Below are 26,115 nucleotides of genomic sequence, written 5' to 3'. Positions count from 1 at the left end.
CATAAAAGCCTCCCCGAGAGCCAGGGTTCTAGAAAAAGCGACCCAAGGACAAAAGAAGGGCCCTGCCTCTCCTGTCTCTACTGCACGGGTAAGAGCTGTAAAAGAGAAAAGAGATTTAAAGTGCAATCACATTGTACAAATAATATATTTATTTCCAAACCCCATGTGATGACCAAATTACACATTTCTCTGCCTCTATCTCAATTCTTTACACAAGGATTAAAAAGTTTCAGTCACAGCGAGGCACGTCTGCCAGGCGTCCTGGGGACAGGTTAAGTGCACAGATGGTCCAGCCACCTCCTCCTGCTCAAGCAGGCTTCTTATTCGCTCTGCACTAGGCTCCTGCTGGCCCTGCATCAGGACTGCCTCCTCCTGGGACAGAGTCTGACTCAGCAGGAACTGCCCCAGCCTCGATGACCCAGAGATGAACACGAAGATGAAAGCCTTTGTTGGCGTCCTTAGGGACCACAGGCTGGAGCCGAGAACTTAGTTCCTAGCTACCGCCATCTCCTGGGACAGCCTCCACTCACAGGCCAAAGCGGGCTGGTGTGCGGCGAGGCGTCATGGGCTCTCCCTGCTCTTTCCGTCCTGGAGTGTAGATCTTTGTGGACCTGGACACACAGAAAGAGGTAGGAAACAATGCTTCTCCCTGAGCTGGAACCAACAGAACCAAAGGCCTCAAAGCCTTGCTGTTTCTGATCCAATACACAGCAGCTTCGAGGCTGAAGGACCTCATCCGCAGCAAACACCACCTCTCTTGCTTCCCCACCTCCAAAGAGATTAGTAAAGTAAGTCATCCACTCTGACATTCTTAAGGAACGGTCACAGTGGATTTTTTAAACAACTCTCTTTGTGGCCTCTAGATAATCAGGTCCCTACTTCAAATGTGTGACAAAGCACAGCACTTGCCTTTGTCCCCAGTTCCTGGAGGAATTAGCCAAATGATCAGGCCACCTCTGCTACTCAAAAAAGAACACTCCTGGCAGCTCATGATCACCTTGAGTGAGTTGGAACTGGATGTCCTGGCCAAAGAGACTGGACACATGCTGAGAGCTCAGGTTCTGAGCCAGATGCTATCAGCCTAACCCACGGAGGGCGGGGTCAGGAAGAGGACCAGAGGCTGCATTCATCAACCAGGGCAATGACTCGACCATCCACACCAATGCCATTGAACTCAGTAAAAACCTCTGAGCAACAAAGCTCACTGGAATGTGCGTGACTGGCAAACCCTGTGAGTGTACACTCTCACAAACCAATGTGCCAGGGTAATGGGCCAGGGACAAAGGAATCTTCACATTAGGACACCTTCTACACATCCCTTCCTTTGGCTGATTCCAGCTCTTTTTCCGTAATAAGAATTATCAATTGAATTCTGTCCTGGGTTCCTGAATCCAATCAGAAAGCACAGCAAGTCCGTGGGAATCCCCAAATCTATAGAGGAAACTTGCTGGTGGTGTGTGAAGTGAGGACAGTGCCCTAACTGTCACATTCGGCCTGACTCTCTGCTGTACACAAGTACAGGTGCAGAAGCCAGAGGCTCTCTTCTGTCTGGAATTATTTTTCAAACCCCTTGCCTGACAATAAAGCTGTAAGACCCACACCAAGATTCACTTCAGGTCCTGAATCTACAAGATGACCAAGAACTGCAGAGGACACCTGTGCTTCCAAGTTGTCCAACGACCGCCTCCACATGCAACCACCGGGCACAACGCCACCTCTGCATCACTCTCTGCTTTAAACTGACTTTTCTTACCCCTACTCAGCACCTGCCTGGCCTCACCTGACACTGCCCAGCGGGCTGCGCTTCTCCTGCTCCTGCCGCCGGGCACGCAGCTGCTCCTCAGCTAGGGCCATCTCCTCTTCCATGGCAGAGGCCTCCTCTTTAGCCCGACGACGATTCTCCTAGAGAAAGGCAGATGGGACTGGTTTCAAATGCTTCATTTGTGCTTGGGACCAGCTCTAAGAACCTAGGCCTCTGTAGCTCTGTGTCCCAGCACCAAGGGCACCTTTCGTTGTGCAGCTCAGGAGAGTTTGTAAAATATTCAAGATAGATACTGGATAAGCTAGTCTAAGTCAGTCACCCCTCAGCACTCCACACAAGCTGGTAGGTACTGACATTCTCTCTCTCTCTCTCTCTCTCTCTCTCTCTCTCTCTCTCTCTCTCTCTCTCTGTGTGTGTGTGTGTGTGTGTGTGTGTGTGTGTGTGTGTGTGTGTGTGTCTACGTGCACACGAGTGGGTAGATGAGGCCATGCACAAGCCCCAGGGGCAGGCTGGTCCTTCACCTTATTCCTTGAAACAGGGGCTCTCACTGAACCTGAAGTTCACCTAGACTCACCTTCAGCTAGGATGAAGGTCAGGCTTCCAGGACCCACCTGTGTCTGACCCCCAATAATGGGGTTCAGACATGCATGGCCATTCCCAGCTTTTTTATGTGGGTGCTGGGGATTTGAACTTCAGTTACCATGTTCACATAGCAAATACCTTACCCACAGAGCCTCCCCAACCCCAAGAACTGTCAAGGCAACCTCAAGTCAAGGTTTCATGTGTTTCTCCTGGCCATACTGGAGACTGAACACAAGCCAGTGGTTTACTGCTCAGCTACAGCCACAGCCCAGGACACACGGTCCTCTAATCAAGTCATGACCATGCCAGGAGGTACACAGAAATCCCGAAGACACTGTGTTTGTCTCAGTGTGGAGAGAAGTATGTGAAAAAGTGGGGACACAAAAGCAGAGCCACATTTCACACCTCTCAATGACAAAGCAACATGTCACTCATTAGTAGACACCAAATCCCTGAGGTGGAGTCATGGGTGGAAGGAACCACACAGAGGCGAGCCGACACCACAAGGACCACAATGCATCTGAGCATCATCACAGCTGCGGCGTGTGCACACGCTCGCAGCACAGTGAGCAGACCCACCCAGGCCGTTAGTTACTGGAGTGTACGCGACGGAGACACAAGTTAGCCAAGGGACGTAATCAACCAAGTGTGTGCTGTGGAACACTCCGTGGGACAGATGACAATTGCTCCAATAAATCAATGTCCTAAAGACACAAAGCAGGTCCTGTCCCGGAACAAAGGTATTAACACACACAGCCACCACGGTGACGTCCATCCTAAGTCAAGTAAATCAGTGTGAGATGTTATCTCAGAGATAAATGGGGAACCTCTGGATGAGAACGAGGGACTCAGGTGACACAGAAGATTAACTGTTAGGAGTGACACTGGCACAGAGGCCATGTTGTCTCGAAAGATGTCCTAGCTGTCATCAAGTACTTAAGGATAAAATAACCATCTGGGGAGGCGCACACGAAAATGCTCTGGGAGGACAAAGACGAGGACAAGGAGGAGCGGGCAGCGGGTAAGAAAGAAACGACGACTGATGCCAACTACAGAGGATAACAGTTAGTTCATTACAGTGGCTTCCTTAGGGTACAGTCTAGTTTATGAATAGCTGAAGTTTTCAACTAAGTCTAAACAGTAAAAAAGGCCTAAGCCAACCCACCAACCGGAGGAGCGCAGGACCTCAGACAGCTTTTACATTTGGACAGAGTGTGGAATCAGATGGTGACAAGCCTAGCACAGCACGTGAAAGGACAATCTTTCCCACAGGTACACAGCATCTCCCCAGAAGCCCCGGAGCCTTACCTGCCGAGACTTGCCTGCCTGTTTGACACTGTAGAACATGGGGCCCAGCTCTGCCAGCCACTCCCCATCCACGGCAGTCACACACTGCATGTACTCCTGTGGGCACAGAGGCAGAGGAAGAGGTCACCAGGGAGTTATGTCCCTCCTAGCGTGATATCACGGTAAGGAGCCATATAGGAAGGGCCGTCCTGTAAAGCTGGGAAATGTCACTAAGAGACACTAGAATTGTCATCCCTTCTCCACCCGCATTCCCATGTGTGAGTAAACAGCCCTCAGCATCCAACGGGAAAGCCGCCATGCTGGAAGCTCCTCTAAAGGCACTAGCAGGGGCGGGCTGCTCTTGCCGGCAGCCAACAGGGGACACTCCTTTGGCTGAAGCCACAGTACTTCTTTGCTAACTTGATAATCCTCACAGAAACCCCAAGCTGAAAAGCAGTAAAGGCCCTGCAGTAAAAACTGGTGCCTCAAGCCACCAGAGCTCTGTACAAGGCTCCAGCCAGGGGTCCCCGAGATGGGAACTCCTTGGGCGAGACTCACCTTGGTGGTCATGACTAGCTCATGATACACAATGTAGTCAGGGGTGTAACCCATTCCGAAGAGGGAGCTGGTGGGGTGTAAGTGGCAGGGCATCCCTGTGCGGATGTTCACATACTCCCCAATGCCCTGGAGAAGAACATAGCAGACACATCACCAGTGTGGTCTTGACATGCTTAGGGGAAGCCTAGATCTACAAAACTGCCTGAGAGAGCAGGCAGACCTAGAAAACTCTACATAGGAGTCAAGAGAGAGGACGGGCCAGAGCTCTATGGCTCCGGGCGTACCTTAAGCTTAGCTGCCTGATGGAAATAGGCCGCACAGATGCACTTCCTGACAATGTCCCAGTCAGTGCCACACGAGGCCAGGCTCATCCGCTGCTGCACCATGATATCCTTGAGCTGGGCCCGTACCTCCCGAACCTAAAGATGACACAGGCAAGCCAGGATGGAGCCGTCCTCCCTCCCCCTCCCACACCACCCCCTCTCCAGAGCGCACCCCTCAGGCTGCCACCCCACCTTCCGCATGGCCTTGGCGTGGATGAAATGGTCGTTGCACCAGATGGTCGAGTAATTGTTGTTCTTCCACTGAAGGTAGACGTTCAGGTAGGTCAGGTGATCACTTTCAGGGACGGCAAACTTCTCCCGGATCTGATCGCTCTCCTCCTCTCTGCCCTAGGCAAAGAAACAGGGACTTTGAACAGGCATGGGAAGGCTGAACCCACAGGGCGTATCCCGAGGCGTCTCACACTATCCCTGCCCACGCATCAACGCGCCTCACAACATAGAATAAAAATCATTTATAACAAAAGAAGCTAAAACGTTAAGTCTCAGGCAGAACCATACTATGAGATCAAAGATGGTCTTGCAAATTTCCAAAACACTACAAGGACCTCTGACCCAGCCTTCCCACCTCCCACTAACCAGCCTCTGAGAAGACAGCAAAGACAGAGTCTCCATTCCATGCCCATGACAGAGGACAGGCCCGCCTCCCCGCCAACGATCCCTCGAGCTGTCTTGGAGAGAGAAGCCGGCACGGCCTCCCTACCTTGGGCCTGTAGAAGATGGCAGGGACCGAGAGCATGGAGACGATGAGCAGGATCTCGGAGCTGCAGCCCATGTCACACGACACGATGAGCATCTTGGAGAGAGCTGGGTCCAGTGGGAACTCCACCATCAGCCTCCCCGTGGACGTGAGACCACCTGCAGGAGAGAGCAGAGCCAAAGCTGCAGAGAACAGTGGGCAAAGGGAAGAGTGTGCCAGTCACGTGAGCCCGGCCACACACCCGTGTTATCCAGGGCCCCGAGGATCCAGAGCTGATACATGGAGTTGAGCATGTTGTCCTCTGGGGGGGGATCCATGAAGTGGAACTGCAGCAGGTCCTGCACCCCCAGCGACTTGAGCAGCAGCACCACGTTGGCAAGGTTGGTCCTCTGGATCTCGGGCACGGTGGTGGTCAGGAGCTCGTTCTTGTAAGCGCTCTGTGTGTAGAGTCTGCCAGGGAGAAGCCAGTGACTGGGCTGCACCTGCTCAGTGCTGGCCTGCCAGCCTCTCATGTGGATGAGCTACACTCAGGGACCACGCAGCAGAATGTCAGCAGAAATTACTCCAGTCTCACAAGTGACCCCAACCAGCCGACAAGACCTATGAGCAGGGAGGCGACCCACCCACTTATCTGCTTAGCCCCTTTCCTCTAGCCCTGGCTCTTCTGCGGAGCCTCCTAGTGCCTGTGGGAGCCGAAGTGACTAAGACTAGAATTACAGCAAGGTTTTACTATCTAACATCTGTATCATCTCTGAGTTTCTGATGAATGAATTCTTTTTTTTTTAAATCATAAAAACAGGAAGAAAAATAATTGGGCAAGTAAAAAGCATCGCGTTTTACTCAGGCCCGCCCTGTGGAGGCGGCCTGCCATCCTTGCTGCTCTTCACTGAGGTCCCTTCATACAGAACTAACTGCCTAGGGCCCAGAGCTCCCTGAGGAGCCCCTTCCGCTCATCAGCACCACCAAGAGGCAGCCCTCAGCAGCACCCGACAAGCCCCCACCCGACCTGGGTTTTGGTCAGTAAGTAGTTCCTGCACTGCCCTAAGAAGCAGGCTAGCACAGGGCTCCTACCTGAAACACTGACCTGGGCCCGTCCTGCCAGCTCTCCCTGACCTCTGGTTGGCATTGGCCTGGCTAATGGGGTAAATCTGCAGAGCATCCATGCCGATCCTGGGGTTGAAGACCTAGTGCGGGACATAAAAGAAGGATTAAGGATGGAGTGAGGGGAAAGGAGAGGAGTCTTGAGACAAAGGGAAACCCAGTTACTGTTTACCACAGAGAATGTGACTTTGCAATGTTGGTGACTGTCAGTTTAGAGCCAGGAGACTGAGGAAAGCCTCAGTGGCCGCTCCATCAGCACCAGCCCTGTGACCACTACAGGTACCTGAGTCACCCGTGCCGTCAACCTACCACAAGGACAGGCTGAACCAAATGTGTGGCAAGAGCAGTGCTCACTGAATGTGAGCCTAATACCTCCGCCACCCTCGTTCACTAAAGAGTGTCTCCATGCTGAGCTCACTTTGAGTGAAGCCTCAGAACCCTGCCTCCTGTCTTACCCCTCACCTTTAATTTGCAATAGCCAGAGTCGATAACAAACATGATGCCATCAACAGTCAGAGACGTCTCAGCAATGTTGGTAGCAACGATACACTTCCGGACGCCATCTGGAGCCTAGGGCCAATCGGGACATGTAAAGGGAAGGGTAAGTTTTAGGGAGGGAAAGACTGAAGAGGCAAGAAAAGCCCACTTTGTGCCTGCTCTTCTAGGAAAGAAACATCCCCCGCCTCTTGCCCCTTTGAAGGACACCAAGAGACACATAGACGGAAGCATCGGACCTTCTGGAAGATTTTGGCCTGAAGGTCAGATGGCAGCTGGGAGTAGATGGGCAGCACGGCCAAGGCAGGCGCGTTCTCCAGCTCCTCCAGGTGCTCCACGATCTGGTCAGATGTCACCTAAGGCACAGGAAGGAGTCATGAGACCCCGGAGCCCCAAACGCTCATGTGGAGGGTTCACCCATCCACCCCAATGGCGACCAAGGCACGCACCTCAATGTCCTCTTGGCCAGGCATGAAGATAAGGATGTCCCCAGGAGCCCCAGACAGGTGTACCTGCAAGGACTGCTTCACCGCGGCCTCCACGTAATCTTCCTGTGGGGTCTGAACACAGCAGAGGGCCATGAAAAGGGACCAAGGGCGCCGCCATTGGTCAGCAGCCCCCAGGCGAGCAACACACAGCCTCATCCTGTCTGAGCTGCAGCATTGGACTAGCGGTGCTAACCTCGGGGTGGGCCCGACTGCTGAGGCCCCTACAATTAGAGCTGGTATCCCAGGCTCCTTACTTCAGAAACAAGGACTCAGATCCTTCCTCAGACACGGCTGTGTCCACCTGAGCTCTGGAGCTGCGGCTGCCCCATCTGCCTCCCATCACTAACCTCACATCACTAACCTTCGCCAACTCTGAACCCCTCCAGCTGACTTTTCACCAGAGAATCAAAGGACAGAGGCCTGGGTACCTTGCTGAAGAGGATGTCAACAGGAAAAGTCCGCCCAGGGATGTGGAAGATGGGCACATTCCCAAAGAAGGCAGCAAATTTTTCTGCATCCATAGTAGCGGACGTGACGATGAGCTTCAGGTCTGAGCGTCGAGCCACAACCTGAGAGAAGGGGACAACAGGGCTTCTGTGGGCCTGGGACCTCGGTCTGCTCATCACCACAGACAGAGCAGACGCCAAAGCTGGCAAACCGGTAGCTTTGTCTGACTGAGCAATGGAACTACAGCGCGAAGCAGAAGTCACTCGGCTCAGTGTGAGGACACCAGCAGGGCTGACTAGGTGACCTGGGAGCTGCTGAGGAAGGATCCCGCAGAGCCTCTAGCAGCACAAGAAATGGACCCCGCAGCCCTTACCTCCCGGAGCAGCCCAAAGAGCACGTCGGTGTTGAGGGAGCGCTCATGGGCCTCGTCCATGATGATGGCACTGTAGTGGTCCAGGTCAGCCTCCCGGAGGGACTCACGAAGCAGGATCCCATCGGTCATGTATTTGATCAAGGTGTTTTCAGAAGTGCAGTCTTCAAAGCGAATGGCATAACCCACCTTGGGGTCAGAGACAGAGCTCAGAAAGTGGCTACTACTCACTATTGGTCCCCATAGACTGGGGTCAGGCTTAAGCAGACCCCTCTCACACAATTGGCAGAAGCAATCAGGAAAAGGCTCAGACCTCATGCCCACTCACCTCTTCCCCGAGGTTTCCCCCCATCTCTTCACTGACTCTCTTGGCCACTGACATGGCAGCCACACGCCGGGGCTGGGTACATCCGATCATCCCATAGTCCGTATAACCATCTTCATGCAGGTACTGGGTCAGCTGAGTGGTCTTGCCACTCCCCGTCTCCCCGACCACGATCACAATGCTGTTGTCTCTACAGAGAAGAGCAAGCAAGACACTGAGCAGCCTGAGCGGAAAGGCAATCTTGAATAAACTCCCCAAGAAGCCATAAGCCTTGCTGCCTCTGTCAAAGACGAGCTCTCTGAGAAGCACGCTTGACCAGAGAGGATTTCAGCAGAAACCAGCGTCTTATGCAGCTTCCACATGAAATGCCAGGGAAACAGTCAAGGTGAGCCTGAACCACTAAAGGGGGTGATATCATCTTACTGTGCGCAGCATGTACTCAGCCAACCCACTAGGGGAAAATGTATTTTCTTTCCCCATTAGCTGCAATGGCAAACAGAAGACAGAGGGCACTGGGCCACAGGGCCCGGGGGACATTACCTGATGATGGTCAGAAGCTCCTGCTGTACAGCAAAGATGGGCAGGTACTGCCTCTGCTCCAGGATCGACTTCTTCTTTGCAAACTCACTGCTGGCCTCGCTTTTCTCCTTCATGTGATCTGCAAACTTCTGCTCTGTCCTGGGAAACACAGAACACACATGACCTCCCACACTGTCCCTCATGCTGAAGTTAGCTGCCCTTCTCCTTGCTCCCAAGAATGTGAACAACTGTGATAAGAAGCAGTCCAACCTCCTGGACACCAATGCAGCCTGGGCATCCGAGACTGTCTCTAAATAGGCCTAAGGAGCAGATATCACAAAAACTCCATCATCCATAGCAGGCGGTCCAGAGCCCTGATCAAACAAAGACTCTCAGGTGGGCAGACTGTCTGTCCTAAACAAAGTGTGCCCAGAAGAGGGCTGAAAGTAACCTGCAGGTCACCAGTTTAGAAAGAAGAGCCCGGGCAATTTTAGTACCAGACTTAAAGGGTTCCAACAGCCATAGGGGTCTCCCAAGTCCTAGCTACACAGTACCGAACAAAGATCAGAATTCCTCCCTCCCAAGGAAAGAAGCCCTGCCTGGACCCCCACTTCCTTGCTGGGTCCCCTGAAGCAAATCCCTTAACCTCCCTGAGGCCCAATCCACACAAGCATCACCGTATCAACAGGGGTAAGCTAAAGTCAGAGACAAGACTCAGGAAGGGACCAGAACACAGCAGACTCCATCACAAGCCACAGCCTCGGGAGCCAACCGGCTACCGGCCGAGACTGCGCACCTATAGTCCACTTTCCCGTCTTCTGTCACAGCTTTATCCGGCTCCTCTTCTTTCTTGACACCCATTATGTCTCCCAGTTTGGTCCCTGCCAGTTCCCAGTGTTTGTGCTGAGCCTGACGATGACAACAAGAATTAAGTCACTCAATCCTCTGACAAGACGGTAGGCTGTGAAGGCAATTCTGACGGAGGGCAGGCTGGATCCAGCAGACAGCAATCCCCACAAGGCACTGGCAGCACCAAGCCACACATCTCCATCCTCGTGCCTCCAGAGCCCGACACCAGGCCCCTTGCCTAACTAAGTAGAGCAGAACACAGTACTCTCCTTGGCTGCCTCTTGATCCACACAAGTATGTCCCCTGACTGCCAACAGGAGTCACTGTATGCAGTCTTGACATTTTCTTTTTTTTTTTCTTTTAGTCTTGACATTTTCAACGGGAATAAAAAAAGAGCCCTCAAGGGCCTCAGCCCCAGTGGCACACCACCAACCTTTCTCCGCTCTTTCTGCTCCCTGTGCTTGCGGACCGTCTGGCTGCCTTTGCGAGCAATAATGGCAAGGTCTGAGGTGGCATCCTTCACTGGGATCACAGGCTCTGGCTGCAGGAAGTAGGGGAGGAAGAGAAATTCCTCACTGGTCACTAAAGCCGACCAAAGAACCTGTTGTTCATGGCCCCTAGTTAAACAGGCACTACCCGCTAGCATCGACAGGACTGTACCAATCCTCTCTTCCTCCCTCCTCCTCTCTTCCTCGGCACTTTCTGACCTCCAGATCTCTGGCCACAGAGGCCTTACCTGCTTGGTGAAAACGATGCGTCCATCCAGAAAGGGAGGCACCAGGTTGTGCACCATCAGATGCACCTTGGCCGCATTGTCCTCTTCAAAGTCCTCATCCACCTCCAGCCGATGGACCACCCCACTGGTGAGCATCCGGTTCGTCTCCCAACGCTCATTATCCTGTGGGGACACAAGGAGCGCCACACTTAGCCTGCAGCTAAGAGGTGATCCTGAAAGGTCAACAAGCAAGTCCACAGAATCGTAATGGGACTCTGCACCCTGCAGCTCCTTAGACAGAAATCACTGAAGCTGAGGCCTGGCAGTACTTTGTCCCAAGAAGTAGGTGGGCACCAGGCCTACCCCACTGAGACATAAACCACACACCCAGGGCAGTATCACTATACCACTCCCCGACAGGATCCTCACAGACTAGTGCATGAGAGAGAAGCAGGAGCCAGGATTCCTAAGCTACCCAAAGCTTCCCACTCACGCTCCTGTCCTGCAGAGGCGTACGTGACCTGGTCCTGTCTGTAAACAGCCAGCTGTGTTGTGTCATCGCCTGGCACATGGAGACTCCTCCCACATGCCCCACCTCTGCTCTAAGCCTGTGCCAGCCACCGCCTCGGCCTCACCTCATTGATCTGCCTGCGCTGCGCTGAAATGCGCTTCTGTTTCTGTTTGTGCAGGTGCTGCTCCCGCCGCCTCACGTAGTCCTCAGACGAGTAGGCCAGAGGGTTGTGGAACTCATCGTAGCCTTCGTCCATCATGTACCAGTCCCGGTCTGCTTGCTGCAAAGACGAGAAAAGCACGAGAAGAAAGGCCAGGTCATACTCATGGGGACATGCAGCCAGAGAGAGGCAAGACAGGTATCTGGTAAGAGGCAAGAGCTCCAGAAGACCTCCTAATCAGTGTGAGAGACCAGGGGAGAGCAGGAGACCTTACACAGCTCTGATTTCACATGGCCGGCCCCCGAGCCACGCGTCTCACACTTCCCACATGGAGGCACCCCCAGCCAGAGGGAGTCAAGTCTGACTGGCTGTGTCAGTACGAAAGCTTCTGTCAAGCCTGGACCTCTCAAAAGGTTCCAGGGCTCTGGACAGCATTCACCACCTACCACAAAGCCCAGCCCTGCTGGAGGGACCCTCGAGCCCTTGGCTCTAATACCTTTCACCCACACCTATAGGGACAGTTGCCACCTCCCATCCACCTCCTCCAAGATGTCGCCTTTACCCTCTGGTCATCCTCCCACTGCTGCCGCTCCTCCTCCGTGTCAAATGCAATCCCTTCTTCGCCATCCTCACGTCTTCCTGAAGGAAAGCAGATGACAGAGGTCAGTCCATCTGACCCCAGATGACCTCTGAAGACAACAGGAGCTGCAAAGCTGCACAGCTTCTTAAGGACAGCCTCTGTTCAGCCCCGCCTGGACCAGCCAAATTGTTTTCCTGCCTCCTGCCCCCAGGCCTTACCTCGGCCCCTGGATAGTCGTGGGGTAGACCCCAAGTGTCTTCTATCATCAGCCCACTCGTTGTACTTATAGGAGGGGGTCGGCAGAGGCGTGTCATCTGAGGACTTGCTCCTCACAGACCTAGGAACCATCAAGATCAGCTGTCACTGAGCTGAACTGTGTCCCCACCTGCCAGCAACACTCCCTGCCCACATCCATCCATCACCTGTCTCGATCTCGAGTAGATGGCCGATGACTCCGCTCAGAGTCCCGATAGGAGGGTGTGGGGGAGGGGGTTTCCCACTGAGAGCGTTTTGAAGAGCCATAGCCACTGTCTTCCTCCTCCCAGGTGGACCTTGAAGGGGTAGCCGCATCTTGGGGCACAGAGACATCCACAGTAAACAGCCAATGTCAATGAGACACGACTTTAGACAGCATATCTCTATGTAGCTGACACTGGCCTCAGACTTACAATTCTCCTGCCTCAGCTTCCAATGTGCTGGGATTACAGGCATAATCTACCATATCTACTTTCCCAGCTTATTCTTAATTACCTCTATTCGTCTAACTGTGTGTGTTTGTGTGCATGCATGTGCCACAGCATGTATGTGGAGGTCAGACGACAACTCTCAGGAGTTGGTTCTCCTTCTGTCATGTGGATCCTGGTAAATCAACTCAGATCAAAAGGCTTGGCAGCAAGTGTCTTCAGCAGGTGAGCCATCCAGACAGGCACAACTTATTCCCGTTTCATAACCTTGTTCTTAATTTTTTATTGATAAAAACACTGCAAACGATGTTTAAAGAGACTAAATTTAATAGTCTGGCTTTCACTGTTTAAAACAACGCTGAAAGAATCAATGTCTCTCTGCAACTTCTTCATCTTAAAACCCATAGTACCCTTTCAATAAATCCTTCTTGATCTACCATATCCACAGCTCTCCCACATTCTGCCTTTCAAGCACCTGAGCCCTTAGCAGCTGCCGCAAAGGACAGCTGAGAATACCTTTTGGCCGGTGTCGAGGACTCTCAGGTTCATTCCTTCTGCTGCTGCGCTCCGAGCCCCCATCTCGCTCTGATCTGCTGCTGTGCCGACTTCTGTCCCGCTCATCTGTGGTAAGAGTCACACGGGGCTTAAAACCACGCACCTCGTGCCACCACACACCCATGCACTGGGCAGTGCCACCACACACCCATGCACTGGGCAGAAAGCACAAGCCTCCTCTCTCACACACAGGCTGAGACTCACACACTCACATGTCAACGGACAAAAAAGGTCAAACTCACGCGATAGCTACTTTCCAACAAGAACCAAAAGTGGCCAGTTACGTGCCCGCCATGGAGTTCTATGTATAGCAGACCTGATTCTGAGCGAGGCCAGTGCGGGACTCTGCCTCAGTTTGTCCCACAACACTGTCCCCTCCCCTCATCAGAGCCATTGTAAACACTGGTTTCCTCAATAGATTAGCCATCCTTTCCTTAATCACCAGTTTTCACAATAAAACAAGAACCACACACTCAAGCAAAGCAGCTGCACTACAAGCAAGGTATCTTTCCTTAAACTTCTTCCTAATCCTAGTCTAAAAGGGTCAAAACCACGGGGCACACACGATACAAACCAAGTTGTCCAATTAATGAGTATCACTATAAAAGTTCTTGTGACAGGAAAGGAAAGGCTTGCTGGGTCAACACTAATGGACCCCAGGAAGGGGAGCAGGCACGTTACCTCTGTCTCTCTTGCGGTCATAGTCTCGATCCCGGGATTTCTCCTTCTTCCGATCCTTTTCCTCTTTAGATGAGGCATAGACCCCGTGCTCCCTCCGGTCCCGCTCTCTCTGCCTACTGCGCTCCCAAAACTCTTCACTCACACCCCCGGGGTGGGATGGGGTCTCTACCCGAGCAGATCGGTAATGCCTGAAACAGGGAGATCAATGAAGAAAGGGCCCTCCTGGAAGAAAACCTCTCCCTCTACCTCTGACCACGCCAACATGCAATATGTCCTCACTACTTCCTGGTGCTGAAGGCCTGACATGGCTAAAACCCAAGCACTTAAACTCCATCATCCACCTCTTAGCTGCCTTCCCCACACATCTTTGCCATTCCTACCTGCTACCAGTATTACGGAATCACAATAAAATCATAAAGCTCTCAGATGTCCAACAGGAACTGAGATAAATCTAAGCTAGTATTTTCTGGCCACCAATTTTACCCTCTTCCCTTACCTGTCTCTCCGACTACTTCGGCCAGCCTGCTCATCGCCCTCCTCCTCGGCATCCTTCTGGTCATCCTTACTCTCCTCCCAGTCTTTGTAAGAAGAGATCCTGGACTTTTTCTTGTCCTCCCCATCATCCTTCTCCTCTCGCTCCCTCCGTTTCAGGGAAGCCAGTAAGTCCAGTCCCAGCAATGAAGGGCGGGGAGCAGGGGCTTTGAAGACATGCTGTTCACTGGCTGCACTTTTGGTCTTGCAAATAAGACCACCAACCTGAGAGTCCAAATTAGTGCCTTCTAAGCGATGGATTGAGGCGTCCTCAACAATGTCCTCCATCACAGGCTCTTACTTCTCTGGAAGGAGGGCAAACCATTAGGATTGGGCATAAGCAAACTCAGCTCTACTGTACCCCAAAATAACAAGTACATTTAAGTGGCTATCCCTACCTTCTATACTGAGCCTAGAGCATCTTCTACTAGCTAGTGTGTGTGTGTACGTGTGTTGTCATGCAGGTGCACACAAAACCAGAAGCCAATATCAGGTATTTTTCTTAGTTGGTCCCTTACTTACTTTTTACCGGAGTCTCTCACTGAACTGGGAACTAATTTGGCCAAGATGGCTAACCAGGAAGCTCCTGTATCTGCATGACTCTGCCTCTTTAGCACATATGCACCTCTACTAGTGACTTCTCCATGGGTTCTGGGGATCTAAAATCAGGTCCTTAGGCTTGTAAGAAAGCACTTCTCCAACTGAGCCATCTCTCCAGCCTCTCTCGCTACTGTGAAGACTTTCTCACCAAATCACTAACAATCTCTAAAAGCTGGCCGGTTCCTACCCCAACATAACCAAAAGGCACACACACACACATAGACACAGACCAAACACTAGGATCAAGAAAGTATCATCTAGATAAGAATAAACCTCACTAAGGGCTTCTTACCAGAATATATGACATTTATAAAGAGAAGCATGGGGGAACTGGATTTAAGTCAGAAACCCCAATTAAAATCCAGGTTCTTGAGCTGGGCATGATATACACCTGTAGTCTTAGCATGTGGGAGGCAGAGGCTCCAGAGGATGGCAAGCAGGAAGCTAGCCTAGGCTACATAGTAAGTAAGCTTCATACTAGCTAGGCTACTTAATGAAGTACTTATTCATTCATATCCATTCTCTCTCCTTCTCTTGCTCTCTCAGTCCCAGTTTGTTCCCCTGCCCATTATCTAACTTATTCCCCTAGAATCTCACTCTTCTACAGAACACACTTTCTCCCACTTACGGGCCCAAATAATCACCACTAGGAGTCCCCATTAGCTCCCGGCCTCCAAACACCAGTCAAACATGCTTGCCTTTTTCATCTGAACTCCACACCCTCCCTTCTCTAATGAGACATTAAAAAAAAAGAAGAAGAAGAAAGAAACTCCAGGCTCTTGGCATTTTCCATTTCTGTAACAGTAAGCAGCTGCCTTGGTTAGCCATTAGTTCTCTCGGTGTGAAACAGGAATCACTTCTGCTTTACACAATCTACTGTGAAAAATCAACAGTTGGTACATTGATGTGACTCTTGCATACTTGGTATTTTGCTCCTGTATCCTGACTAGTTCTCTTCCTGATGTTTTATATGCAGTCTCCCACCCACTGATCCCATTCCCTTTAAGTCAAAAGCTCCACAGAGCAGAGAAGTTAGCACATGATTTTACCATCTATATTCTACACACTTGCTGACTTTGTTGTTGATCGGTAGTAGTTTGTGGGGAAAAAAAAAAACTCCCCACAGCAGGCAAAAAAATCTCTTGAATAGCAATCTGTGTTCACCAAAAGTACTTCTGAGAAATGTCAGGAAACGGCATTTCAGGAAAGTGTGTCAGGGGCTGTTAGATCTCCCAGGCACTCAGCTGATGTCAAATTCATCTTTACCTAAAACTACCCGCTTATAAGCATGAACCTATGCTGGACATGTAGTTAATAATTCTCACTCCAATTAAGTTGATAAAGCATGAGAACTATACCTTCGGAATCTAGACTTCTTTGGTCGTGTTGTAATTAACATGCACAGCTCTACCAATGTGGATGAAGAAGCAAGAGTTTCATCACGTAGAAGAGAAAAACAAAGTTGCATCTGTATACATATGAGGAAATCTTGACAGGAAGGCTGAGATACTCAGGCTCTCAGCAGTTACCTGAACAATGACGCATGTCCTAAAATGCCATTTGTATACAGACTGTCTGTTTTGTTAACTGCTATAGCCCAATAAATGGCAAAGTAAAGATCTGATTAAACATCACTTATTAAAAGAGAACAAGTCAGACATTTCTCTGGACAGGAAGAAGGTACTCACAACACAGGACAAGGAAGAACTTAATTAGCTGCTCAAAATAGCAAACAAGGAGTTCCACGGCCAGATCAAGGAGAAATATCAGTGGCAAAAAAGCCACAATGGACTTCTCAGGTCAGCAATTGCTCACTGCATGTATCTTTAAGCCACTTGCTATTCTCAACAATACCGATAAAGGAAAAACAAACAACCTGCCCTCTTGGAGTTAACATTCTGCTTATAGATTACCCGTCAGATCTAGTGGAGCCCCTTCTATGAGAAAGGAGGAAAGGCACCAGGAGCCCTACCCATGCTCTCCAAGTACCCGGTAACAGGTTCCGGTACCATCCTAAACAAGGGCCCAGGGAGGATCTCTGGATCTCCGTGGGGCCGTTCCCAAACACCAGGATGTGACCAGAATAAGGACAAAGTCCGGAGAAGGCTGAATGGACACAGGACCTCCCAAGTGAACGGAGAAACGTGGGTAACAAGGGCTAGAGCAACTCTGAAATCAGTGCCCAACATAAGCCGCGAGCCGACACCGGCCGCCTGGAGCCGCCATGGCTGCCGAAGGACGGATCTGGAAAGAGAAGGAGACACTCACCTCACCAAGCACGACTCTCGAGGCCTTCTTTCCCAGATCTAGGGATGCCAGCGCGGCCACCGCTCGATCAGATGGTCTCAAAGAGGCAAATTCCGCTGTTTGAAAGCGGCCATCGTTGTCCCATAATGCCCTGCGCAGGGCCCTCTATCCGTCCAAAAATACCATCGAGAGCAGCCCAAAAACCGAGGTTTCCTGAACGTCAGAGCGCAACAACGAGAACAGGCCTTCCGAGCTTCAGTGTCTTCCTCTGGGCTCAGAGTCTCCTTGCGACCAATCGCGCTTGGCGTAAGAGTTAACAGCCCGCCTCTGGCCTGTGGGTGTGCGGGGTAGGACAAACCGAGGTCGGCCATATTTACTAAGGGCGGAAATGACATAACTTCCTGTCTGGCCGGTGCAAAGTGGAAGGGAACTAAAATAACGTTGTCGACTTACCGGGCTAGTCACTGGGCGCGCGGTGGCACGCTCATTTTCTGCGTCCGTGTTTCTCACTTCCGCTTGTCATAATTTCAGGTTGGAGGAAGCATTTCTAAGCAACAGCCCAGGTTAGTTGGGGTTAAAGTCCTTTCCCGGGATGGCACCGAGGAAGCAGGCATTTGTACCTTACTGTCCGGTGGAGGAGCTCGGGTTGCTGACAGGTGATTTGAGGTATCCTCCCTGGCACCTGTGAACCAGAAGTAACCCAACCACCAGCATCTTGTCAAACACGCACAGGATGTTTTGTAGCCGTCGGCCCTGAAGTAAATTAAAGTCGTCTACCTGGCGTAGTGACATAGCCCTGTAATCCCAGCAGTTGTGAGGCTTAGGCGTAAAGATTGCCACAAATTTGAGGCCACGCTGGGGTACTAAGTGAGACCTTTGGAAAAATAAGTTCATGTTTAAATATGTCCTTTGATGATATCTGGGGATGCGTATTTCCATTTTCCTATGAAAGTATTATGCATCAAGTTTCTACAACAAAGAAGAATCAGGCTTTACATGCTGTTTCATAACCTTTTCTCAGTGGCTGTTGATAGATCGCAGGACTACTATTACCAGTGCCCTGTTGACAGACATTTAGGTTGTTGGCAGCTTTTGCCATGATAAATGTGTTGAACGGTCTGCGAGCATAAGTCTTTGTGTCTACGTTCATATTCTCAAAAGCAGAGCTGTTGTGTAAAGAGGAGGCCGGTTTTCTTTCCCAAGAGCTTTTGTCTCCGAATTCCAAAAACTAGGCATGTCTTTGCTCTCTCGCCATTCTGAGTGTTAATGTCTCACTTAATGTTTGTCGACTTAATGTGATTCTTAAATATGCCTTTTAACTTGCTGTTCTTTTTCTACTTGCAAAACTGGGCTTTCCAAATGTATTTAGTGTTCATAACATTTATGGTTCTCCATTTATATCCTTCATGTGGACATAGTCTTGGATATGGTGTCAGTTTCCCACTCCTTCCAACATCTGTCCTGTACCACAGGGACCCTCTCTGTTGGCCACACACTCCCCCCTCCCTCTTTTTATTAGTAGCACAGGATTTGTTTAATTTCATTCTAATGGTGAGACAGGTCCAAATTCTCTTTGTGCTTCTCTTTCATCAGTAATTTGTTCTGTACTCACGGTTGATGAAATCCTCCCTGGCAGTCAGCTATTTAAAGTGTGAACTACGGACTGGAGAGATGGCTCAGAGGTTAAGACCACTCACTGACTGTTCTTCCAGATGACCAGAGATTCAGTTCCCAGCCCCCACGTGGCACCTCACATCTATCTGTAACGCCTGTCCCAGGGAATCTGACATATATTGCAGGTAAGACATGCACGTCAAACTATTAAACTGTGGCCTATAGCTGGAACAATTTCACTTCTTGTATAAATTTTATTCATAGCTTATGTGTGCACCCATGCATACATTGTCTTGTATGTGCATATGTATGTGCATTGTATGTGCTCATATGTGTGTACACCCGTCCATGCACTTTTGTACATGTATGCCTTGGATGCTATCCACTTTGGGTTTGGTGTTTGTTTGTTTTGTATTGTTTGAGACAAGGTCTCAGGTTGCCCTGCAACTCACTGAATAGGCTCGGCTGACCGGCCATCAGATCCCAAGGATCTGCCCACGTGCGCTGAGTTCCTAAGGACACTCTCGATGCGTGCCAGGCTGCTTTTGAGATGGATTGCGGGGATCAAACTGGGTCCTCACACTTGCCAGACAAACACTTTACTAACTGAGCCATCTTCCCAGCCCTAATCCAGACCTTGAAATATAATTTTTGTTGAAGGGGGGTAAAAGGAAATCCCATTTCATAGCATTAACAAGCCTTGAAACTAAATTCGGAGTAACTAATATCCCAGTTGCATCTCCTGTGGATGCTCTCGATTGTGAGTCTTCAATCGTCAGATTTTTCAAATAGGAAACATCTTGCCAAAAGTTAGGAGCTAGACTAGCAATTTTGTAGCACAAATTCCAGCCTTTGTCTTAAAGCTTGCAGGGTAACAGAGCAAACTAATCTATAGAATGAGAAGCCCAACACCAAAGGGAGACAAATGAGGCCCCACTACCTCAGTATCCTCTGAGTCATTTATTTAATTGTGATTTTTCACACGCTCTTAGTTGGTCTGTTTGCCATGTGATTAAGTGCATCTAGGAAGACTCCTTAAGCCAGGACTTGAGAATATGCAAACATCCATCAATGAAGGACCAATGAAGTACAGTCTGCCTATGAAATAGTATACCGCTATGACAGAATCTGGACGTCTGTGTAGGGATATGGAAAGCTCACTAAATGTTAGATTTAAAGCAATGTGAAGTGCAGAAAGGTGGGTGAATCTTGTACCCACCTCTGCCACCCCACCCTCCAGCCATTCTTCCTCCTACTCTAGACTGCTGAGGTCAAGTTTGTCTGCCTCGGTACTTCCCATAAGTTCCGGTTCCATCTGCAGTCTGGCCATGCTGGGAGGCACAGCCACATCCTTTAACTATAGGCTGACCTCCCTTTGTGCAGATGCCTGCCTCCTTACCCAGCTGCCTATGGCTCCACCAGGCCTATCGGGTGGGAACAGCGCTCTGAAGTTTAAAGCTTTGCCTTGTCTTCCTACTCTGGAAGTAGAGATTTTTTATTAAAGATTTATTTATTTATTTACTTATTTTATTTATGTGAGTACACTGTAGCTGTCTTCAGACACATCAGAAGAGGGCATTAGATCCCATTACATATGATTGTGAGCCACCATGTGGTTGCTGGGAATTGAACTCAGGACGTCTGGAAGAGCAATAAGTGCTCTTAACCCCTGAGCCATCTCTCCAGCCCTCCTACTCTATTCTAATTCAAATCTTTAACTTCACTTAGAAATTCATGAGAAATTACTGTGAGAAGTTACCTATTGTATCAGGATGGACCCAAGGATGGCAAGCAAGGGGTGTGGCATCTTCACAAAATGGGCTTCCTGAAAGGTTTCTTTTTAAATCACCTCAATGTCTGGTCAATGCTAAATGATGTTGTTTTGTTCTTTCTGCTAGGACTCACGCTCCATCTAAGCAGCCTTTAGACGCTGCAGAATTGACAGTACAAACTAGCTCTGGACTTTTTCAAGATGAGCTTCCTCTTGCCCAAACTGACCAGCAAGAAAGAAGTAGACCAGGCGATCAAAAGCACTGCGGAGAAGGTGTTGGTTCTCAGGTTTGGGAGGGATGAGGACCCCGTCTGTCTGCAGCTGGATGACATTGTGAGTTTTAAAGAAGCCGCCTTAACTAAAAGTTCATCTGTTAGCACTGGGCATCCTGGAAAGGAACAGGCTTGCTGTAGGTGATCACACTTTCTGTAAATCCAGTCCCTGTCCTGAGCTGAGACCCAAATGGATGGTGACATCTGTCCTGACGCCTTCCCCTCTAGCACCTGTCAAAGCTCACTTCCCTGAGCAGGCGTGGGAAGATCAGGAAATGCCAGCACAGCAACAGTCACACAGTGAAGGGCAGAGAGTCCGAGAGAGGGCTGGGGGAAAGGCCTCCAAGGTCTACAGAAACCTGAACTGTTCCCCTGGCTGCCAGAGCTCTCTCGTGTGCAGCTCCTAGGATGTGCCATGTGGAGAGATCTAACTTCACAGCGTGTCTGCACAGCCAGTAAAGGGAACATTGTGAGGAGTTACTGTGTGTGTTTCTGTTCACCATGGAGACTAACTCTCACATCTCTCCCTGCCCATCTCCGTCACACTCAGCTGTGGGGACCAAATGTAGAACAGTCATCATGTAACGTAAGACGAGTGTGTGGAGCTGCTGAGTGTGGCGCAGCGGGGAAGTGCTTCCTGCACGGGACTGCTAACCTCAGTCAGTCTCCAGAACCCAAAGTGGAGGAGGGACCCCAACCCTGAAAATTGTCCTCTGACCTTCATGCACACCCACACTCACACTCACACCAATCAGTAAGTAGGAGTGATCAGAAACTCTTACTTCTAGCTGTGGAAAAGAGTACACATTCTAGGCTGGAAGGAAGGGTAGCTCAGTGGTAGAACAGGTGTCTCTTGTATATGAGATCCTGAGTTCAATGCTCAAAGTCATCAAGAAAATTAGATTGATTGATTCTGAAACCACACTTCCAAAGTTCAAATCCCAGCCCCACTGCTTAGGAGTTGTGTGTCCTGGAACAAGTAACTACCTCCTGTGCGTCAGCTTTGTCATCTGTAAAATGGGGGTGCTAAGCACCGATAAGTTAAATGATTATAGGTTATAGGTTAGGTGGTTTAACAAGTGTAAAGCACTGAGGACAGTGAGCTGGGGGGGGGGGGCACCAGGCTCTCCTGATTTTCATTTCCACTGCTGTGAAGAGACACCATAACCAAGGCAGCTTATACCAGAACAGTTTGTTTGGGGCTTACAGTTTGAGAGGGTTAGAACCCATGGCCATCATTGCAGGGGGCATGGCAGCAGGCAGGCTGGCAGGCATGGTGCTGGAGAAGTAGCTGAGAGTTCACATCTTGACACAAACAACAGAGAGGGCTAACTGGGAATGGTATGGGCTTCTGCAACCTCAAAGCCTGCCCACGGTGACACATCTCTTCCAACACAGCCACACCTCCTGACCCCTCTCAGCCACACCTCCTGACCCCTCTCAAACAGTTCTACCAGCTGGGGACCCAAGTAATTAAATATGTGAGCCTCTGGGGGCCACTCTCATTCAAACAGCCACACAGTGCCTTCTCCTGACCGTATCACCAATGATCCAGCCTCTGAACAGTAATACTGTGTCTAGCTGGGCAGAGTGTACACATGTAATCCCTGCACTTGGAAGGCCAGCCTGGTCTACATAGCAAGTTCCAGAATAGTGTCTTAAGAGGAATTTTCAAATGGGAAAATTTCCTCAAACAAAATTTCTTCCATAGTCAGTTTCATGTACAATATCACAGTACGTTTCACTAAGGAAGCATGAATGCAACTGACATAGTACAGCGTAACCTCCATCCATCTTGTCGTTCCCAGCTCTCAAAGACGTCAGCTGACCTGAGTAAAATGGCTACTATTTACCTGGTGGACGTGGACCGCACTCCAGTCTATACACAGTATTTCGACATCAGTTATATTCCCTCTACCATATTTTTCTTCAATGGGCAGCACATGAAAGTGGATTATGGGTGAGTGAAGTTGGCTATACTGTTCTGGAAAGTTGGTTTTCTCAAGCCAGGTTTGTGACTATTGTCTCCTTATTTTATGGTCTTTATTTTTTATGGGAAACCCTACTGCTAAATGAGAGTGTTTTAAGTGTGACTGAAAGATTTCAATTTTCAGCTTAAATATGAAAAAAGTATAGTTTTTTTGTTTGTTTTGGTTTTTTTGTTTTGTGTTTCGAGACAGCATTTCTCTGTGTAGCCCTGGCTGTCCTGGAACTCACTCTGTAGACCAGGCTGGCCTCAAACTCAGAAATCTGCCTGCCTCTGTCTCCCAAGTGCTGGGATTAAAGGCGTGCGCCACCACCGCCCAGCTTAAAGTATAGCTTTTAAAAGGACTGACTAACCAACCTTAAGAATAGACAATATGGAATAGATGTATTAGCTGAACATAAAATATAAAACTTAACAAAAATCAGTTGCAACAAAATACCTAGTATTTGGGGGTGGTTTTTTTGGCATTTACAGAAGATGCATTACTGCCAGAGAGACACATTTCTCTGGAGAATTTTGATGTCATTCTTCAGGCATGCCTGTTAAAATAAGTCACATGATGTCTTCTGTGATGTCTTCCTCTCCACACACTGCAATATGAGTACCATTGGCTATATCCGGGATTGTGGTTCCTTTTACTTTGGGGGGAGATGTGTCCTCAAGAGTTTAATACTGCATATCCAGCCGGGCAGTGGTGGCGCACGCCTTTAATCCCAGCACAAAGGAAAAAAAAAAAAAAAGAAAAAAAAAACAAACCTGCATATCCTCCTAGGACTTGGTTACTGCATTAGGTTATTACAACCTTCCTGCATGGAATTCAGGACACAATATCAAACACCTTTAAAGTGCTTAATCTTTTAACCCAGTAATTATGTTTCCAGGAGTTTAATAGTATGTTGATGATGCATACTTTACAACTCTGAGGCAGATACTAGTTGTAAAATCATATAACTAGTTTGTGATGTGATTCTTATTATTATATAAAAAAAAAACCCACACACAGAACTAAAAGGGCATGCATCAAAAGGTGACTTCTGGCCTCAACAGCTGATTTTGTTTCTCTTTTTAAATTTCTACAACCAATATACTTGATGTTTAAAATAACTCATAAGGTTGTTTATCAATCCCCACAACTCAGAAGGCCGGCGATGAGAACTTGAGCTAATGGACTTCTTTCAGAGACACAGAGCAGACTCTGCCCACCCCAGCACTGGGGAGCTCCATGTGATAGTGGCGTGGGAAGCCATGGAAAGGCAGGCTCCTTCCCACACCCAGACTTCCATGTGGAGGCTCAAAGGCCTGGATGGAGTCCTGTGTCCTAGACCTGCGGAAAAGCCAGTAGTCAGGCCGTATGTCTAAGTCAAGACAAGGAGGAAGGAAGAGCCCACTGCTTACTCCTGACTCTGCAGGCTTGACGCACTGGAAAGCTCTGACCACGGTCATTTCCCTCTGTGATGCAGGTCTCCGGATCACACTAAATTCGTAGGAAGCTTCAAAACCAAACAAGACTTCATAGACTTGATTGAAGTCATCTACCGGGGAGCGATGAGGGGAAAACTTATTGTCCAGAGTCCTATTGATCCCAAGAACGTACCCAAATATGACCTCCTCTACCAAGACATTTAACACACTTACTGCTGCTGGAGATGAGAGAGGCAGAGACTGAAACAGGACCTGAACCCAGAGGGCCTGTGGTCTGAAGTCCCTCAGAGACATGTTCACTGCCTGAGCAAAGAGGTTTGAGGTGTCTGTAATCAACGGCCCCTTTGCAGAAGCCCCAGCACTCCAAGAATCAAGATGCCTGAGTGTTCATTCCCTGAGAGCCTGAGAGCAGTGAGCGAATGTCTGCATGGTGTTTGTAACTTCCCTTTATCTTGACTTTACCCCTTAAGGTCAAGCATCCTCCTAGACACTGAGGACAGCTTGATCAGCCATGTCTGCGCACACACGCTCGCCCCCACACCTCCATTCCTTTGCCCCTTTTGCTGCTCCTATCCCAGGTTCTCTTGAACTAGCTAACAATTAGACGCAGGTGAATTCATCTGTGTCCTCACAGACTGAAAGCAGTAACCCGTCCACGCATCTGTAGCTGGCAGACCATTAATTGCCATGAGAAAAATGTGGCTCTTCACCATCCAGCACAGTTTGAGCTAAACAACAGGTTAACTGCTCTTGGGAAGGGAGGGACAGAGCTCCCCAAAAAACAGTGACATCACCTCATATTTCAAGGACTCAAGACCAAAAGGATGTCAGATTGTTAAGGACAAATGCCTTGAGGGGTTTGCAATTCCACGGGCTTTTGAAGAATGTGACCCAACCTCAGGAAACTTGTGTTTTCTTAAGCCTTATGGTAGTGATTGTCCTTGTCACTCTGAAATGAGAGTAGGTACAGAGCTGGAGGGCTATGGGCTGGCAGCTTGTGACCTGCTGGGCAGCAAGGGACTTGTTGTCAGCAGAGGCCCAGGTGTGTGGGAGGTAACACTATCACTGTGGGGCTAACCCTGGCATCAGCTACTCACTTCTAAGCTTGTCCTTTAAGGAAAAGTGAAACAGGACCTGGTTCTGACAGATGGGGCACAGAAAGAAGGTTGTGTGTGTTTTCTGTGTCCTCTGCCTAAAGCTGAGAGATGCTTCAGGGATGGGGAAAGAGCCTTTTCCCACCACCTCCTTAGGATGCATGGGGCTCTGGCAGCTACCCTGGACACATAGAAGAAAAGTTCGAAATCTAAGAGTCATGTCCCTAATGTTCCTGAAGTTCTAGGTGAAGGATAAACTTTCCTCCACATCCCTATGATGGAATAAAAGGTCTTTGTCCAACTCATTGTCAGCCTGGTCTTCTGTCTGTCAGCCCAAGCACTCCAGTGCAAGCAAGATGTCAGAGCTTGCACAGGGAAAACACTACCAGCTTTCTTGCTGAGGGGTAGATTAGGACAGGTAGGAGGGCTCTGTAGTCTAGACTCATGTTCTAGACCCTATCTTGCTTACTGCACCTTCCACAAGTATTTATTAAGCATGTGTTGCATACCCTGTCCAGTGCTATGGCTCCATGGCAGAGAGGTCTCTGAGGGGAGAAGAGGAGGCCCTTGTTCAGAAAGGGAGTAGCACTGCCAGGGAGGGGAGCAGGGTAATGGAGGGAGGGCCCAAAGGTCTCTTATTTTTCTGTAGTAATGGCCTTGCCACCTGCTGTCAGGTGCTGTGTGAGTATGTGACTATGCCGTTTCAGTTTCTGGCTGGTTTCTGCCTGGTTCTGGATGTAGGTCTCGGTCTCCCTTGATCCCATAGCTCTTCCCTGAGGAGATAGAGCAGTGACTCAGAAGATGGAGTTATCTTGGAGGTAGAAGGGCATGTGGCTTGTCTATAACCCCAGAACAGGGTGAGAGTCTC

General features: G+C 49.7%; 2 protein-coding genes across 4 annotated transcripts; one reads left to right on the top strand and one right to left on the bottom strand.

Moving 5' to 3' along the window:
• Positions 1-126: 126 nt before the first annotated feature.
• On the bottom strand, positions 127-17,350 carry Dhx38 (DEAH-box helicase 38). Its single transcript, XM_028768529.1, has 27 exons — positions 17,109-17,350; positions 14,206-14,545; positions 13,710-13,897; positions 12,990-13,094; positions 12,213-12,360; positions 12,009-12,127; positions 11,773-11,849; positions 11,175-11,330; positions 10,561-10,722; positions 10,258-10,365; positions 9,772-9,884; positions 8,997-9,134; positions 8,460-8,646; positions 8,135-8,320; positions 7,743-7,883; positions 7,276-7,386; positions 7,066-7,182; positions 6,794-6,901; positions 6,302-6,414; positions 5,472-5,680; positions 5,234-5,388; positions 4,705-4,860; positions 4,474-4,608; positions 4,190-4,315; positions 3,653-3,748; positions 1,781-1,902; positions 127-611 (listed from the first exon to the last, which is right to left on the bottom strand). The coding sequence occupies exons 2-27, from the start codon at positions 14,526-14,528 to the stop codon at positions 527-529; spliced, it is 3,684 nt and encodes a 1,227-aa protein (XP_028624362.1). The 5' UTR covers positions 14,529-14,545; positions 17,109-17,350; the 3' UTR covers positions 127-526.
• Positions 17,351-17,534: 184 nt separating this feature from the next.
• On the top strand, positions 17,535-25,552 carry Txnl4b (thioredoxin like 4B). 3 transcript variants are annotated; one of them, XM_028768626.1, is made up of 5 exons: positions 17,535-17,650; positions 18,681-18,886; positions 20,600-20,805; positions 22,553-22,704; positions 24,192-25,552. In XM_028768626.1, the coding sequence occupies exons 3-5, from the start codon at positions 20,674-20,676 to the stop codon at positions 24,355-24,357; spliced, it is 450 nt and encodes a 149-aa protein (XP_028624459.1). In that variant the 5' UTR covers positions 17,535-17,650; positions 18,681-18,886; positions 20,600-20,673; the 3' UTR covers positions 24,358-25,552. The 3 variants fall into 3 exon arrangements, with proteins under 3 accessions (XP_028624459.1, XP_028624461.1, XP_028624460.1); XM_028768628.1 differs by lacking the exon at positions 17,535-17,650 and adding an exon at positions 17,667-17,743; XM_028768627.1 differs by lacking the exon at positions 17,535-17,650 and adding an exon at positions 17,667-17,753.
• The last annotated feature ends 563 nt before the right edge of the window (positions 25,553-26,115 follow it).

The sequence above is a fragment of the Grammomys surdaster genome, unplaced genomic scaffold (genome assembly GCF_004785775.1).
Source record: "Grammomys surdaster isolate TR1022 unplaced genomic scaffold, NIH_TR_1.0 187, whole genome shotgun sequence".
NCBI classification, from domain to species: domain Eukaryota; kingdom Metazoa; phylum Chordata; class Mammalia; order Rodentia; family Muridae; genus Grammomys; species Grammomys surdaster.
Note: the sequence above shows the minus strand (reverse complement) of the source record. Positions and strands in the feature narration are given on the sequence as shown.